At 41.0% G+C, this 18,345-nt stretch overlaps 1 protein-coding gene across 1 annotated transcript in view; it reads left to right on the forward strand.

The window, feature by feature from the left end:
• The window catches only part of LOC128657197 (oocyte zinc finger protein XlCOF6.1-like), an 89,609-nt gene extending 75,278 nt beyond the window's left edge, over positions 1-14,331 (forward strand). Inside the window, exon 7 of the mRNA XM_053711449.1 lies at positions 12,672-14,331. Within this exon, the coding sequence (XP_053567424.1) occupies positions 12,672-13,417 (746 nt within the window). The 3' untranslated portion in view covers positions 13,418-14,331. The remainder of the gene's footprint in view (positions 1-12,671) is intronic.
• The last annotated feature ends 4,014 nt before the right edge of the window (positions 14,332-18,345 follow it).

Consider the following 18,345-nt stretch of genomic DNA (forward strand, 5'->3'; position numbering starts at 1 on the left):
GACAAGATTCCAATTTTGGAGAGCCCTGGGCTGGGCAGCGTCTAGAATAGGCCTTGACCCGAGGGTCATTGCTCCTCATGCATTCAGGGTTGGAGCGGCTACCACCGCCACGGGTCTGGGTTGGTCTGCTGACCACATTAGATCGCTAGGGAGATGGAGGTCTAAGAGATACCTGCTGTACGTTAGGCCTTTGACTGAGTGACTGTTTTTTTTTCAATTTGCAATGTTTCTTGTTTTAACTGTTGTTTCTTTGCAGGGGTGAGGGGCGGTCCGTTGAGACTGTGAATCACGGGTCACTCCTACATCCATTGAGCGGAGCTAAGAGCAATCACAAGATCTGATGGGCACCAGCTGGGATTCCCTTCCTCTAGGGTCACCATTAGATGGCTAGTGCGTAGGGGTCTGTCTTGGCAGGGTCTACCTGGGTTATTGCATGGGACATTGCACAGGTGGGAGAAAACCCACGTTATGATCATTCACGCTGGGGGGAATGATATGGGGCTCTTGCCGTGCAAGCAGCTCAGTGCGGTGATCTAGTCGTGGGTTCCCGATTTGAGGTTAGGGTGGTCCAACATTATCCCTAGAATTGAGTGGCACCATATGCAGCCCCACAGGGCGGCCTTTCAGGTTTGTAAGAAACTGAATAAGAAAGTTAGGATTTTCCTGGCCCAGTTAGGAGATATTGTTTTGGAACATGGGAACATCACAACAGCTGAGAGGAGCCTCTACAGGAGGGACGGGGTGCACCTCTCTGAGAAAGGCATTTACCTTTTCCTGTGTAATTTGAGGCGTGCTATTTTGTTACATCTATGAGGGTGGCGGCAAGAGCTGTGCCTGTTAAACTGTTTCTTCTGGCGGTTGGTCCACACCCCGGTTTGCCATCAGAGGTAGAGTGACGGATGCCCCGGGGGGGGTAGTTTCCGCAGGCGAGCGCCAGTCTGACAATGCCGAGAACTTCCTAAGCCTTCTGTGTGCAGCTAAGCTCCGCTTGTGTAGGCATTCACAGGCGCAGCCCATCTTCCTAGCAGGGGGTTGCTTACTCTCCTAGCTAGATTGCTGGCACCTGGTATAGGTTTGCCTTGTTTCTTCCAGACGGTTCTTTTGTTTCATAATTAATGTGACTCAAAGGTCTTTTCCCACACTCTGTGTTTTGTGTTTATTTTTAAGTTATAAGTATATAAGTTATTGTTATTACTGTTATTGTTCAGTCAGTTCTATAACTGTTATGTTATAATACAGCAAACCAGGAGGATTACTGTTATTGTTCAGTCAGTTTTATGACTGTTATGTTATAATACAGCAAGCTAGGAGGATAAGGCATTTATTTACTTAAGACAGTGGAGGGCAGAATAGCCTGTAAAAAAAACATAAGAATTAAGGCCCTTAGGAGTGTGCTGCTGTGAAATGGCAACAATGTTGCATTAAAGTGGGTGGGGATTTAGATTACCTATAAGAAGCTAGGTTACAGGCCCCAGACTCTCTTTCCAGCTCGTCTTTACAGCTTCCCTCCCACCCCTTTAATCTAGTAAGGCGGCAATCTTTAGGCTGGGCATCACTATGGTGTTTTTCAGCAGGGGTCTGAGGCAGGATGAGGGCTACGCGGCTCGTTTCCTTAAGTCCAAGGACGGTAGTTTTTGACTCTCCAGGTAGTGGCATGCACATGCGCCTAGTCACACCTGGTCCTACTGGTTCGGAGTTCTATGTTTTACACCCTGGTTGGGCGGTTGGCCCGCGTCCCGGGTTGCCATCAGAGGTAGAGTGACGGCTGCCCCAGGGGGAGGGTAGTCTCTGCAGGCGTGGGCCTGGGGGCCCTCCCCCATTCTGAAGATGCCTCCCTAAGCCTTCTGCATGCAGCTAAGCTCCGCTTGTGTAGGCATTCACGGGCACAGCCCATCTTCCTAGCAGGGGGTTGCTTACTCTCCTAGCTAGATTGCTGCCACCTGGTATAGGTTTACCTTGTTGCTTCCAGCCGGTTCTCTTGTTTCATAATAAACGTGACTCACGGGTCTCTGTGTTTTGTGTTTATTTATAATTTATAAGTATATAAGTTATTGTTATTACTGTTATTGTTCAGTCAGTTCTATGACTGTTATGTTCTAATACAGCAAGTCAGGAGGATAGGGCATTTAATTACTTAAGTCCTTTGCCTCAGAGGGCTGAATGACAGTGTAATAGAGTTGTCAATATTAAGCTAGGGAGTCTCATTATATTATGAAGAGTAAAAGCAGGAATGATTCAGCCCTCTGAGGCAAAGGACTGTAGTGTTAGGACCAGTCTATATTGAGGCACCTTGTAAGTGGTGACTGGCTAATCAGAATATAGCCATATTGTGTGACTAAGATCCCAATTAAAACAAACAAATTTGTTGCAGCAGTTAAAAAAATATGTTGCGCTTTTGAAAATGATGTGCACTAATACCTTTTTGTTTGTGTATTGACTAGGTCATATTGACAGCACTCCCAAAGATGTGTGTATAAACTTTTTGTAAGGTGTGCTAAACCAAATGTTGTATATATATATATATATATATATATATATATAAAGATTCAAAGGGGTACTGGACAAACGTTTGATGTAAATACAAAAACCTTATAATAATAGACTAATAATAGTATAGTTGTACATGGTGCAGACCCTATAAGTAATATTTTTACAGCAAACTATAAGACAAGAAATAGGACATACAATTTAATGAACTATATAGGAGATAGGGAATCAAGCACTCTTTTATAAATGAATCAAAAGATTTAATATCTTAATAATGGAGTTACATCTCTAATCCATATATCACCAATAGTCAAGACATAATATATGTATACCAACACATGACATCAAATTATTTAACCCTGAAGGTGTGCACACCTAGTACAAATAGCACAAAATATGCTAATGGTTTATAAATATTCCAAACACACTATACCCTAGCTGCACATGCTATCCTATATTAGTGAGGGATAATGTCAGACAGGTAACATATGAGATCTGAATGTGATGGAATATTGATAATGGACAGCTAGCACACAGTGGTTAGCTAGCACACAGTAGCAAATATTATAGGCAGTCCCATGCAATAAGCACAATGTTTAAGCGTTATGATACTGGACAGCTAGCTCACAGTGAAAAAATGTTATTGGCAATCCCATGCAAAGAGCACAAAAATGTCAGCGTTATGCATATGACAATATGAATCATTTAGAGAGACCTCAAAACATACTACACCCTACTGCACTCGGTACCCAAGAAATTACAAGGGATAATTACCGGGCAGAAACAATCTTGGGATCTAAGTATGATGAGGTGCCTTATATATGGCATACATATGATCCTATCATAGCAATAGTAAAACAGCAGTTACGTGCAGATATTTTCAAACAGATGCATGCCAGCAAGGAAAAAGTTGTAACAGTTCACATGTAGCATATCCAACACAGAGCAATCAAAGTCAGACCAGGCTGACCCTCCACAAATAGCGGTTATTGCAAAGTTAAGTTATTTTCCAGATATTAGCAAATGTAGGTGTTGTTACACTTATCTGACATATAATTGTAATCCACATGAACCGTCAGGTCTCTGCTGTAGTATTCGCTTCCAGTGCTCCTTCAATATCCCAGCTGCTACTTAGTGTGCTTTACACGCCGAAATCCACATGGCAAAAGCAAACAGCATCATCACTTCCGGGTTAGTCATGTGAGTAGTTCATCCAATGCCTACGATCGTTTCACCCTTAGTGTCAATTCAAAAGACAGGGCTTCCTCAGGGCAGATGAACTTATGCCCTGTACATGGAGATTATAAAGGCAAAAAAACTCCTCCTCCTATTAACTTGTTATTTGCCATATAAAACAGAATAGTGAGGTATATGTATACATATAAAGAACTATTGTCAACATTTGGTTCTATATAAACCCATTCTTATATAAGTAATATCATTAAAAGGGAGTTCACTAATTTGTCAAAACTAAAGAATTTCATTATTTTCTATTATACCCAATTTTTACATATTATTTACATTTTCCACAAGCACAAAATCACAAGAGAGCAAGAAGGCATCAGAGAGAATGCCTACAACATATAATGACCTAAGCTAGAATACCAGCGTTGATCATTTTCAAAAGATATTATTTGCAACAAAATTGCAAAGTGAATAGAGGGCAACATCCAGTGCCTTAAACATAAGCAGCGCATAGAAGATACTTAGATAAAACTAGCCATGTCTAGTTTTTCATTCATACCATTCGGGGAAAGTGTCTTAAGGGTGTAAATCCACTTGCATTCTTTTTGGAGGAGGCATTTGTTATTATCTCCTCCCCTCCCATGCAAAATACCCTTGTCAATCCCTGTGAATTTTAGACAACTCGGATTACTTTTGTGTTTTTCTTGATAATGTCTAGCAACACTGCTCGTTTGAATTTGTCCTTTTATATCGTCCCTATGCTCTTTAATACGGTCCTTAAAGATCCTTTTCGTTTTCCCCACGTAAAACGCCGGGCATGAGCATTCTAGGAGGTAGACTACCCCTTCCGTGTTGCAGTTGAAAAAATGATTAATATGAAATACCTTATCACAGTTACCCGAGAACACCTTCGTCCTTTTCATATATTCACAGGTGACACACTTGCTCTGTGTTGGATATGCTACATGTGAACTGTTACAACTTTTTCCTTGCTGGCATGCATCTGTTTGAAAATATCTGCACGTAACTGCTGTTTTACTATTGCTATGATAGGATCATATGTATGCCATGTATAAGGCACCTCATCATACTTAGATCCCAAGATTGTTTCTGCCCGGTAATTATCCCTTGTAATTTCTTGGGTACCGAGTGCAGTAGGGTGTAGTATGTTTTGAGGTCTCTCTAAATGATTCATATTGTCATATGCATAACGCTGAAATTTTTGTACTCTTTGCATGTCAATAACATTTTTTCACTGTGAGCTAGCTGATCACTGTGTGCTAGCTGTCCAGTGTCATAACGCTTAAACATTGTGCTTATTGCATGGGGCTGCCTATAATATTTGCTACTGTGTGCTAGCTGACCACTGTGTGCTAGCTGTCCATTATCAATATTCCATCACATTCAGATCTCATATGTTACCTGTCTGACATTATCCCTCACTAATATAGGATAGCATGTGCAGCTAGGGTATAGTGTGTTTGGAATATTTATAAACCATTAGCATATTTTGTGCTATTTGTACTAGGTGTGCACACCTTCAGGGTTAAATAATTTGATGTCATGTGTTGGTATACATATATTATGTCTTGACTATTGGTGATATATGGATTAGAGATGTAACTCCATTATTAAGATATTCAATCTTTTGATTCATTTATAAAAGAGTGCTTGATTCCCTATCTCCTATATAGTTCATTGAATTGTATGTCCTATTTCTTTTCTTATAGTTTGCTGTAAAAAAAAAAATATATATATATATATATATATATATATATATATATACTGTGTGTGTGTATGTATATGTATATATATATATATATATATATATATATATATACTGTGTGTGTGTGTGTATATATATATATATATATATATATATATATATTATCCGTAAGTTTTAATTTTTGTCCTTGGTGAAAAAATAGTTAAATATATAGGGCCAGATTACGAGTTATGCGCAAGTTATTTATAAGCCTGTACAAGCATATTTTCTTCATAAACGGCGAGAGTCCACAGTTGCATTCATTACTTTTGCAAAATACAGAACCTGACCACCAGGAGGAGGCAAAGACACCACAGCCAAAGGCCAAAACACCTCCCCCACTTCCCTCATCCCCCAGTCATTCTTTGCCTCTCGTCACAAGAGGTTGGGAGAGAAGTGTCAGAAGTTTTCGGTTAGTCTCTTATGGAGGGTAGTACTCTTCGGAATGGGACTGGAGTTTTAAGTAGTCCTGTCAGCCTCTCAGTGAGAGCTTGGATGAAATTTAGAGTCCGGAGATGCAGGGAGAGTCTTTCTGCGAAACCATCCCGACTCATATTAACAGCTCCATAAGCAATCAGCATTGACAAATTTCGCTGCCGGCTTTCTTCTCTCAAGTCCATGTCAGAAGCGATGCTACTATCTGTCACACTTGAAGGACCATGTTCCCGTTCTACGGAGTAGATTCTGGTAAGATTGTTTCATTTTACTTTCAATATGGAAATGTAATGTATATAGAAAAAGACAGGGTCTCAGTGGGACTCCTTTTATCTTATGGAATCAAGGGTCTCCTGAGGGGGGTTATTGAACAAGGGGGGGGCTTTAATCATGTTTGTTGTGTATTCTGTCTGCTAATGTGTATTGATACTTGGGCTCGTGGCTATTTTGGAACATAGGCCTTTATTGAAGGCTGCGCGGTCTTTACGGACTGGCAGGCTTTTTCTTGGACTGCACGTTGCACCTTGTGACCAGATGTGGTCACGCTTCTGTCCTTCTTTTCCGTATTCCTGACCGTGTGACGACGAAGAGAGTCTGTTTCGCTAGAGTCTGGGTCATTGGAAGTGGTGAGTGCTCCAGCCACTGGGGGTGTAAGGTGCCGTTTATTTTTTGTCCATATTTACAATCTCCAAGTTATGGAGGATTCTGATTTTTTGGAGAAGGATGTCTCTGATTCAGATTCTACTTCTTGCGAAGAATATGAAATGGCCCTGGTGATCCATGCCCATCAGTTATGTTCCGAATGCCGCTTTAGAGTGCTCTACTCTACGGAATCGAGGAACTTAGAGTGCGCTGAGCCATCTACCCCTGGGGATTCCATATCCCGTGAGGCACACGCCCTAGAACTTTCTTTTGCTACGCAAGCAGGGGTCCCAAACGCCGTTTATCTTTCTCCGGAAAGCGGCGTGTTTGCTCCAGAGGTTACAGCATGGTTCTGCATGGCCATATCGATGGCGTTGGCGCATTTACATCTTCCAGGAAGATATTGTCCATGTTCTGTTAACCAGGGCTCGTCAGGCGTGCGATCGTCTGGTTCAGATATGCCCTCTGGGGAAGCGATTTCCTCTGAGGTAAGTTTTGCTTTTCGTTATAGAATAGCGCACCTTCGTGTCCTGCTGAGGCATGTTTTGGCAGTGCTGGAGGATCCCAGTCCTAATGGGTTGCTGGATCCTCTGTCTTCTGTTCCAGACGGCAAGCAGAGTTAGATGAATGGGGATGAATCAATCTTCTTGTTGTATATTTCTTTTTGAGTATCTTCTTCCAGTTCTGAGCTTTGGAAGAATTGGATCTCTGACCGGCTGGTCCTGTCAGTGTGTCCGTTCTTGTTGGGCATTAACCTACGGGTGTTGCCCTCTTTTATTTTGATCCGGTTAGGATGTATTTTATTTAATTTTGAAAGCTCATGTTGTTATAAATTTTTCCTTTGGAAACATTTCTTCTCTGGAATTTGATACTAGCGATTTTGTGGTCGCATTGGTGCTTCTGCGGAAGTTATATGAAAAGTTAGGACATGTTATGTCTGCCGTTTGTCTGTTTAAATTGTCTATCCCTTTAGGGTTGCAACTTTCTGTGGCCTTGGACAGTTCTTGGGTGCCCTACGTATCAGGCTGGTCTTGGTTGGGTACTAGTTTTCTGTCCCTAGTGGCCTATATCAGACACCTGGATGGTCCGGTTGGGGTGCCAAGTGTCTCACTCTAGTTTTGTTTTCTTGTTCCTGTTACAAGTTATAGGTTTCATTCCTTGACACCAGGCTGGTCCTAGTTTTTATTCTGGGGGCATCAGAGGGTATTGTGCTCAGTCCTACTTGTCCCATCAATGCTTATCTGGGGTTTCCGAGGTTCAGATCCTGCTACGGTGTACTCTGTAGGCTCCTGTGTTTTTTTGGTTCAGTTGCTAGAGTTTTTTCTCCTTCCCAGAGGGGGTTGGAGGTTCCAGGTTTTCCAGGGAAATCCGTCTTGCCAGGTTCTGGTGGCGTTTACTTGTCTCCTCTTTTGGGGATTCATTTGGGATTGTTCTCTTGGACTCTGTTTCCTTGATGATGGTACCTCTTCCTTTGGGTCGAGGCTGTTTGGGCCTTTTGTCCCCTTTCCTTGGGGCTGGCCTTCTGGTCATCCGTTTCAGGAAGTTAGGGCCTTTTTGGCTTGCTCTGTCCGGGGTGCGAATTAGCACACTGCGTAGGGGATGGGTTCTACCTTTCTCCCTTTAGTTTTCAGGTCTTTACTTTGGTCCCTTGGACTCCATGCAGATAGGGGTCTGGGATTTTCCTCCCTTTGCTCTGCTAGGTCGGTAGGGTCTTTCGTCGTTTTTTCCCTGTCTTATCCTTGTTTACTCTCTTGGAGTTTCTCTTGGGTTTTATTCTTTATTGCCCTAGTCTTTGTGTGTTTCTGGGGGTCCTTTCAGACTTCCTTATCTGAGTCCTTCTTCCTTTCAGGGAGAATGTGGATGCTTCTGGTCGGGGGTGAGTTTATTTGTGGGCTGAGAGCCTGCAGGATTTTGTCTCCTCAGAGGCTTTTGGGCTCGATCGAGTCTAATCATTCTGAGCGGTCTCTAACAAGGGCCTTGCTGGTTCTATCTGTTGGGCAGTTACTTGTGCCTTTTCCTTTTTCTTCTTAAATGGGGAGACGCCACATCTGCATGCATTACTTTTGGGAATTCAGAACCTGGCCACCAGGAGGAGGCAAAGACACCCCAGCCAAAGGCTTAAATACCTCCCCCACTTCCCTCATCACCCAGTCATTCTTTGCCTTTCGTCCCATGATCTCGGATTCTGGAGTGGGCGGAGACCCACGTTTGTTCACTGTCAGCGATCCACATTCCTGGTGTGGACAACTGGAAAGCGGATTTCCTCAGCAGACAATCCTTTCATCCGGGGGAATGGTCTCCATCCCGAGTGTTTTTGGAGATTTGCAAGAGATAGATCTTATGACTTCTCAATTCCAAGCTACCCAGATATGGGTCGAGGTACAGGGAGCCTCAGGCGGAGCTAACAGATGCATTAGCGGTGCCTTAGAGGTTCAATCTAATCTATCTTTTCCGGCCGTTACCACTATTTCCTAGTGTAGTGGCTTGAATCAAGTAGGCATCAGTGATACTGATTGCTCCGTCTTGGCCGCGAAGGATATGGTTCGCGGACTAGTGGGGATGTCATTATCTCCTCCGTGGAAGTTATCTTATCGCAGGGATCTGCTGACCAAGGTCTCTTTGTTGATTTATGTCTAGATCTCTGAGGCTGACTGCGTGGAGATTGAACGCTTAGTCCTAGCCAATAGAGGGTTTTCTGAGAGAGTTATTTTTACTCTCATTCAAACTCATAAGCTGGTTTCCCGTCGCATCTATCATAAGGTGTGGTGGACCTACTTATCCTGTTGTCCAGGATGAACTGGAGAAGGGATTTTCTGCAAGTCCCCTGATGGGACAGATTTCGTCCCTGTCTGTGTTAGTGCACAAGAGGTTCGCTGAGCTTCCTGATGTGCAGTCATTTGTTAAGGCTCTGCTAGGATCAGACCTGTGTTTATATATATGTATTGCTCCGCCTTGGAGTTTAAATCTTGTTTTGTTTTTTTTTAAGTTTTGCACGGACTCCGTTGGAGCCTATGCATGAAGTAGACATTAAATTATTGTCTTGGAAGGTTACTTTTTATGGGCTATTGCTTCTGTGCGCAGTGTCTGTGATTGCTGCCTTGCAGTGCGTCCCTCCTTATCTGGTTTTCCATGATTATAAGGCTGTTCTACGAACCAAGTTAGGTTTTCTTCCTAAGGTTGTGTCACTTCGCAACATTAATCAAGAGATTGTGGTTTCTTTCTTATGTCCTACTCCTCCTTCATCGAAGGAATGTTTTCAACGTAATTCTGGATGTGGTTTGTGCCTTGCAGTCCTATCTTCATGCCACGTAGGTATTTAGACAAATTTCTTAACTGTGTTCTCTTTTCCGGGAAGCAGCCTACGTTAGAAAGGTTTTGCAGGCTGTGGTGTCCTCAGATTAGGGTCCGCCTCTCTTTTTTCCCTCCCGTTTTGCATTCAATGTCCTCTATAGCTTGGGTATTGTTTTCCCAAAAGTAATGAATGCAGCTGTGGCCTCTTCCCGTTTAAGAAGAAAAAAATAAATTATGTTTACCTGATAATTTTCTTTTCATCTGACGGGGAGAGGCCACAGCTCCCCGTCTATTTTTATCTATGAGGCGTGTTATATTGTATTGTTCTTCTTGCACCTTTTTCACCCTGATATTTCTCCTACTGTTCCTTGTTCCCTCGGCAGAATGACTGGGGGATGAGTGAAGTGGGGGAGGTATTTAAACCTTTGGCTGGGGTGTCTTTGCTTCCACCTGGTGGCCAGGTTCTGAATTCCCAAAAGTAATGAATGCAGCTGTGGCCTCTCCCCGTCAGAAGAAAAGAAAATTATCAGGTAAGCATAATTTATGTTTTTGTCCCTTCTGCTTCTGGTGAAGCATTTTTTTTGTCAGGAGTTTGGGTGTTTTAATGCTATGGTGTCCTCAGAATGGGCTGCCTTTTGTACCCGCCCATTTTGCATTCAGTGTCCTCTATAGCTTGAGTATTGTTTTCCCAAAAGTAATGAATGCAGCTGTGGACTCTCGCCGTTTATGAAGAAAAACTTAAATTATGCTTACCTGATAATTTCCTTTTCTTCAAATGGGGAGAGTCCACAGCTCCCCGCCCGCGTTTTTATCTATGAGGCGGCTGTAATTTTTTGTTCTTCTGGCACCTTTTTTCACCCTGATATTTCTCCTACTGTTCCTTGTTCCCTAGGCAGAATGACTGGGGGATGAGGGAAGTAGGGGAAGGGGTTTAAGCCTTGTCTTTGCCTCCTCCTGGTGGCCAGGTTCTGTATTTCCCAAAAGTAATGAATGCAGCTGTGGACTCTCCCCGTTTGAAGAAAAGGAAATTATCAGGTAAGCATAATTTAATTTTCATGCAATATTCATTTTTTATAAAGTGTCATACTGTGTATTTACCGTACATATGGTCTATATATTTTTAAATAGATATACCTATGTAGGTCTGTTTCTTAAAAAAAGGTATATACAGGTAATATGTATGAGTGCACTCCGGAATCAGAGAGGTAAAATATTAGTTTATGCTTAAAGATATTTACCTGCAGATTGTTGGTTATTTTAGAATCTTCAAATAGTAAGCGAATACACTGTCAAAGCAGTTATGAAGAAGGGAATGTAAATTGAACGTATCGCTGTTTTAAGAGACATATAAGAGATATAAGATAAGGAATAATTTTTGTGTGTGTGTGTAGAAAGCAATGAAATAAAGAGATCTGATTTCCTGTAAGTTTAAACCAGATTAATGGGTTTTGGTGTCAAAGAACAAAACCAGCTAATTTGTACACAAAAATACACGAAAAGGAGCGATTTCTTACACGTTATACTCTGTTACTGGTATAACAAGTCATTGAAAACACATTAAGGAAAACAATTTTACATTACACTGTCCCTTTAACAAGAAACTGGATAATTATGATTAAATTAATACTGAGCAAAAATGCCAAAATGGCCTGTTTTCATTTAGGAACATAAAATAAGAAACACCTCTGTCCTTAAAGGGTTAAAGTTATGGGCAACTGTGTAACGCTATAAGGGTCTGTAAGGAGATCCTATCAAACCAAGTACCTGGCCAGTAAGACAGGAAGGAAATCCCACAGCCAATTACTACAGCACTAGGGCCTAGAGGCAGGGGTAACTTAAAGGGTAACTAAAAAAACTGGGTCAGTAACGGGTCTATCTATAACAAGGCAGAATTACAAGGCAGATGGGTGTCAGAGACAGACATAGGTCATAAATTAGACAGGCAACAAAGATACCAAATCAGATGTCAAAAGAGTGGTCAAAGGCAGTCCAAGGGCAGGCGACAGGCAAAAGAGAGTAGTCCAATAAACAGCAAAGTCAGCAACAAAAGGTGCAGCAGAAAGAATAGCGTACCCAGAATACAAGATTCAACACACAGGCAATGAGAGGCAACAAGAGCACTCTATTTAGGCTTAGTAGCACAGAAAAAACAAAAAAACTGGTTGCTAAAGATGCCAGCCGCGCTATAAAAATCAAAAGGGTGCAGAAAACCTGAGGCACAATATAACAGCACAGGGTGGGTGAATAGCAACCAAGTATGCTAGGATGCTACAACGCTAAGCAAAGCCTAAGGTGCACTTTTAAAGCCGGAGCGTCCAATGACAAACCCACATTTCCAGTCTCATCTCCTTAACTGAAACACGACTCCAAATAACTTTTGGCAAAGCTTTTAGCACAGAGGTTCACTTACTCTTTCCAGCCTGCACTGTGAATCATTATTCAGTGTCTTCAAAAATCCAACTTTGTGTCATTTTGTCAGATTGTGTTTGTCTATAATTGTGGTTAACATGAAGATCAGACAAAAAAATATTTGAGAAATCAATGCAGAAATCCAGGTAATTCCAAAGGGGTTCACAAATGTTTTCTTGCAACTGTATAATATGGTTTTTATTTTAGTGATTCAACAAATATGGGCTGCAAGGGAGTCCTTCAAAAGAATCTATATTGTCCATTAAACTGCCCTTAAGCTTTAGCATGGTGGCGGGGGGAGTTGTAGGGGTGATAATTGATCTCTTCTTAATAGTGACACTAATTTAAAATAGTGATTGCTTTATTTAATTTCTCAAAGTAGCAACACCAGTTATTGTTCTAAAAAATCATTGTGTCTTCATTAAATAACAATTTTTATATTACATTTCCTTAACAGGCTTTGCTTATAGTCATGGACAGTGTGCTGATACTTCTTTCAATCACTTTCAAAATCAAGGAAGCCACGCAGGACATTTTTGTTCTGAATGTGGGAAATATTTTACTGAGAAAGCAAGTCTTACTACTCATCAGAAAATTCATACAGGAGAAAAAGCATTTTCATGTTCTGTCTGTGGTAAAACATTTACTCTGAAATCACATCTTACAAAACATGAGAAAATTCATACAGGAGAGAAGGCATTTTCATGTTCGGAATGTGGGAAATGTTTTAGACGGAAATCGCATCTTATTACTCATCAGAACGTTCATACAGGAGAAAAAGCATTTCCATGTTCTGAATGTGGGAAGTGTTTTACTCGGAAGTCAACTCTTAATACTCATCGAAAAATTCATACTGGAGAGAAAGCATTTTCGTGTTCTGATTGTGGGAAATGTTTTATTATTAAATCAGATCTTAAAAAACATCTGACAATTCATACTGGAGAAAAAGCATTTTCATGTTTTGAATGTGGGAAATGTTTTACTCTGAAATCACATCTTATTATTCATCAGCAGATTCATACAGGAAAGAAAGCGTTTTCTTGTTCTGAATGTGGGAGATGTTTTAATCTGAAATCATATCTTATAAAGCATCAGAAAATTCATACAGGAGAGAAGGCATTTTCATGTTCTTACTGTGGGAAATGTTTTACTCTAAAATCTTATCTTATTGCTCATCAGAAAATTCATACATTAAATAAATAATTTTGATATTTAGAATATAAGAGTTGGAACTTTATAAACTTCAAAGAACGCATTAAGAGCCAACTATCTAATAATTGTTAAGCCAGTGCGTTTAGAACACCCTTGTTTTATGGAAGTGGGAATATAGCTCGAATAGATGTGCTCTATGGCTAGTAAAATTATGTTAATACCATAGATGGTAGCCACTGTGCGATCTAAGCAATTATATTTTGCTAGCTGGCTTCATTTCTGTTACTTGGTTACTGTGCCTTAATTCTATATTTCAGAACATTTAACCCCTGTGCATTTCTGGTCTTTGTATGGGGATTGTTTTCTCCATTTTAGGAAGCCTGCAGGAGGGAAAGAGGGTCTAATAGCCCAGTCTTGCCGCACGCAGCAAGACCCACAATATTATTAACAGACACACCCTTAACGACCAGCGATGTACAAGGAACGTTGTGGTTTTTAAGGGGTTAATTACGCCTAAGAATGTATTGTATTGTAGTGTTGGTGAGAGATCAGAATTAATATATATATATTTATATATATGTGTCTGTGTTTTAATTATACATAGTTCACAGAACATTGGTGTGTTCTAATGTCACTGGTTTAAATAAACAAAGTGGTGTAAAGATCGTTACATTTTCCCTGATAAACATTCGTCTTTTTAAGTGCTCCTACAGTCACATTGATACCTTCAAATATCCCTGATACCAGGCTACCTGCTTGATTTTAGCTACAACTCAGTATGACATCAATACAGATTAACAAATTTATCCAGCAACGTCTAACTTTTCACATGACATTTAGTGGGATATGAATGGCAATAGCATTTTTCAATGGAAGAGCTAGTGAACAACAGAAGAAAGAATATCAGAGACCTACAGAAACTCTGTTTTTCCTTTTGTAGATGTTAATAAAGTTGTGGAATCTAATTGTTTTCTTCAAGTCAATATACTCTTTAATGTGTTACCTGCTGGGGTCTATTCAATTGTTTATTAATAGGTTTTTACCTTTGTTTTGATCATTGAAATAACTGCTTTTGACTGTTGAAACCACCACCTATACTGGAAATATAATTACTGCAGTATTCTCTGTAGCTACATAAACAAGAAGCAGCAGCAAAAAAACAACCTCTAAGTGGGAGGTGGAAGAGAGTTTTGTATCAGAAATAGCTGGTTTTGCTAATTAATGTCCCACTCATCATTAACATTTCGATACATAACTATTAGCATTTGTGTATACAGGGAGAGATAACATGAGCAGGTCTAATATTTCTGCAGGCTTAGTCTATTTATATGGGCATGTCCTTGAGAGCAATAGGTGATGATATCATTGAGAAAAGTAACTATTTCAAATACTAAATGAGCATGAAGGAAACATTTCCCAAACTTGTAACACTGCAACTGATATAACAAGGTTTTGGAAACATATAAAGATGAACATGTGTTACAGTAAAATCTCCCTTTAACTCAGGGTGATATAAATTCTGTAGCCTCACATCTTCTTTACTGAAACCTTCACATTTTCTGTTAGATGCAGATCTGATTAAGTGTTACATGGATGTAGATCTACAATTTGTGCAAACCTTAGGGGTGATAAGTGAGGTTCTGTATCTGCTTAAGCTCTTTAGAACATTTTTTTTTTATTTAAAGGTTTTTATTAAGACATTTGCAGGTTCAAAAACCAAAAAAGAAAAACGTACAACAAGCACGTAAATAACATTATGGAATACATTATGGTCAACATAAACAAGTATTTGTGGAATTTCAGAAGCAGTTTAAAGCATAACATGAAAAGAGATGCATTTGTATAATGCTATGTATACATAATATATTAGTTAGTCTGTTCTTTTCCTGTTTCTCCATGTAGTGACCAATAGTGTGTACGTAAAAGCTGGAGAGGATGTCTTAGTTTTCTGATATGGAGAGATAGATAGGAAGTAAATTTTAATGATGATTACACCATCCTAGAGATATAGTCCGAGGAATTGAGTATGACAATCAAAACTATAAAGGTCGTGGACTGGGGGTATAAATCTTAACTATCTTGAGAGTGCCTTCTTGAGAGTGCCGGCCCAGAGGTGGGAGTATGAGGGAAGGAGGTGGGTAGGATAGGTTAGGTGAGGAGCGGTTGACGTGGAGAATTTCAGTCTGGGTGAAGTGTTAGCCAGGGGGCCATGTCTCATCATAGAAATCTGTTTTATCTAAAACTCTGTGAGAGTATTGCTCCATGGTCCTAATATACCTGATGATATTGAGAACTTGCGCTAGGGAAGGTGGTTTCTTTTTTTCCATTCTCTAGCAATTGCCAATTTTGTTGCCATAAAGACATAGATTGTTAGTGCCTCTGAAGCCTTGGATAGATTAGGGACTTGTATATGTAGAAGGGTGATTTCTGGGAGAAAAGGGGGATTAATATTTATGGAGTTGAGGGCGCGGAAAAGATCTCTCCATAGAGGCTGTATTTTGGGGCAAGACCACCAGACATGGAGGTGCGTGCCCGTCTGTCCACATAGTCTCCAACACATGGGGGACTGTGAGTTGTAAATGTTATGTAGTATGGAAGGTACCAGATGCCATCTCACCAAAAGCTTATAGAATAGTTCCCATAGGGAGGCGCAGTGCAAGAGCTTTCTAGTGATCTGGATTCTTTTGTGCCAGGTGAAGGTGTCTACCATGAAGCCCATCTCTCTCTCCCAGGCCTGTGTCTGAGGGATCTTTCGTAGTGTTTTAGTATTGGACAGTAAATTGTAGTGAAAGGATAAGGGGTGTTTTATGAGTTTAGAACACAATTTAATATGTTATAATGTTGTTCTTTTACTTAACCCATAATATCAATACGTTTCTAATTACAGGAATATGAAACTTAAACATTTTCTTCTGTGATTCAGACAGAACTTATCATTTATAAAAAATCCAATTTACTTCTGATATCAAATTTGCTTTGTTCCCATGTTATACCTGTGTTAAAGAGATACCTAAGTAAGCATCTGGAGAACTACATGGCAGGAAATAGTGCTGCCAACTAGTGCTCTAGCAAATGGATAACATTCTCACTGCTGCTGCTATTCTTAAACGGGAAGAGTCCGCATCTGCATTCATTACTTTTGGAAAATACAGAACCTGGCCACCAGGAGGAGGCAAAGACACCCCAGCCAAAGGCTTAAATACCTCCCCGACTTCCCTCATCCCCCAGTCATTCTTTGCCTTTCATCACAGGAGGTTGGCAGAGAAGTGTCAGAAGTTCAAGATAGTCTCTTATGGAGGGTAGTACAGTAGGAACGCAATGGGACTGGAGTTTTAAGTAATGCTGTCAGCCTTTCAGTGAGAGCATGGATGAAAGTTAGAGATGCAGGGAGAGTTTTCCTGCAAACCCACTTCAAATCATAATAACAGCTCCTTGTTAATCAGCGTTAATGAGTTTCGCTGCCTACCTTTATTCACTCAAGTCCATGTCAGAAGCGAGGTTACTATGTGTCACACTTGATGGGCCGTGTTCCTATTCCACAGCATAGATTCCGGTAAGATCGTTTCATTTTATTTCAATATGTGAATGTAATGTTAACGAAACAAGGTAGGGTCCCAGTGGGGCTCCTTTTATCTTAATAAGGAATCCAGGGTTAATATCTCCTGAGGGGGGTTATTGAACAGGAGGGAATTTAATCATGTTTTCTATGTGGTTCTATCTGCTAATGTGTAGCCATACCTAGGCTCACAGCTTTTTTGGAATATAATGGCCTTATCTTAATGACACGATCTCTCGAGATTGTGCACCCTTTTTGTGACTGGCACGATGCACCTCGTGACGGGTGCGCTTACGTTCTTTCTCATTTCCGTTGGCTGACTGTGTGCGACAAAGAAAGTCTGGCTTGTGTGTTGACTGGTTCACAGGAAGTGGTGAGTGCCCCAGCCATTGGGGGTGTAAAAGAGGTGCCAGTTACTTTTTGTCATTTTTGTAATCCCAAGATTATGGAGGATTCTGATATGTTAGACACAGATGTCTCTGATACGGAGAATGCGTCTTGTGATGAATATGAAATGGCCCGGGTAATCAATGCCCATCAGTTATGTTCCGATTGCCGTTCTAGAGTACAGTACTCTCTTCTCCTGAATCAGCGAGCTTAGAGTGCGTTGAGCCATCCGCCTCCAAGGTTTCTATGTCCCCTGAGGCGCGTGCCCCAGACCTTTTCTCGGCTACTCAAGCAGGTGTCCCTATTGCCTTTACTCCTCTAGACGGTGGCTTTTTTCCTCCAGAGGTTACGGCACGGTTCTGTATGGCCATTTCTATGGCGTTGACTCATTTATATCTCCCAAGTGAAATATTTCTAAGATACTGTCCGTGTTCTGTTAACCAGGGCCCGTCTGGCGTGGGATCGCCTTATTCAGGTCAGCCTTCTGGGGAACTGTTGACCTCTGAAGCTTCAGGGGCCCCAACCTCGGGGCCAGGGTCTTTCGTGAATCCGGCGAGGGATGATTTTGCCTTTCCGTTATAGGCTGGCATGTCTTCGTGTTCTTTTAAGACATGTTTTGGCTATGTTGGAGGATCCCAGTTCTAGCGAACCAAGGGATGGCAAACTGGACCTGACATTTGGGGATGAAGCCAATCTCCTTAACGTCTCCGTTTTATTTTTCTTTATGTTTCGGTTCCAGTTCTGAGTTTGGGTGAATGAAGCCTACGATCGGCTGGTCCCGTTGGCGTCCTCATTCACCTTGGACGTTCACCCGATGGGTGCTGCCTTCATTTTGTTTTTGATCCGGATGGATGTGTTTAATTTGTTTTTATTAAGCTCATGTGTGTTAGATTTTCGTTTTTGAGAACGTTCTTCTCTGGAACCGATACTTGCGATTTTGTGGTCGCATGGGCACTTCCTCGGAAGTTGCGCTCCTTTTGAATAATATAATTATGTTTTCTAGCTCATTTTTTGATCATTTGGGTTGAATTTTATT

The sequence above is a fragment of the Bombina bombina genome, chromosome 4 (genome assembly GCF_027579735.1).
Source record: "Bombina bombina isolate aBomBom1 chromosome 4, aBomBom1.pri, whole genome shotgun sequence".
NCBI classification, from domain to species: domain Eukaryota; kingdom Metazoa; phylum Chordata; class Amphibia; order Anura; family Bombinatoridae; genus Bombina; species Bombina bombina.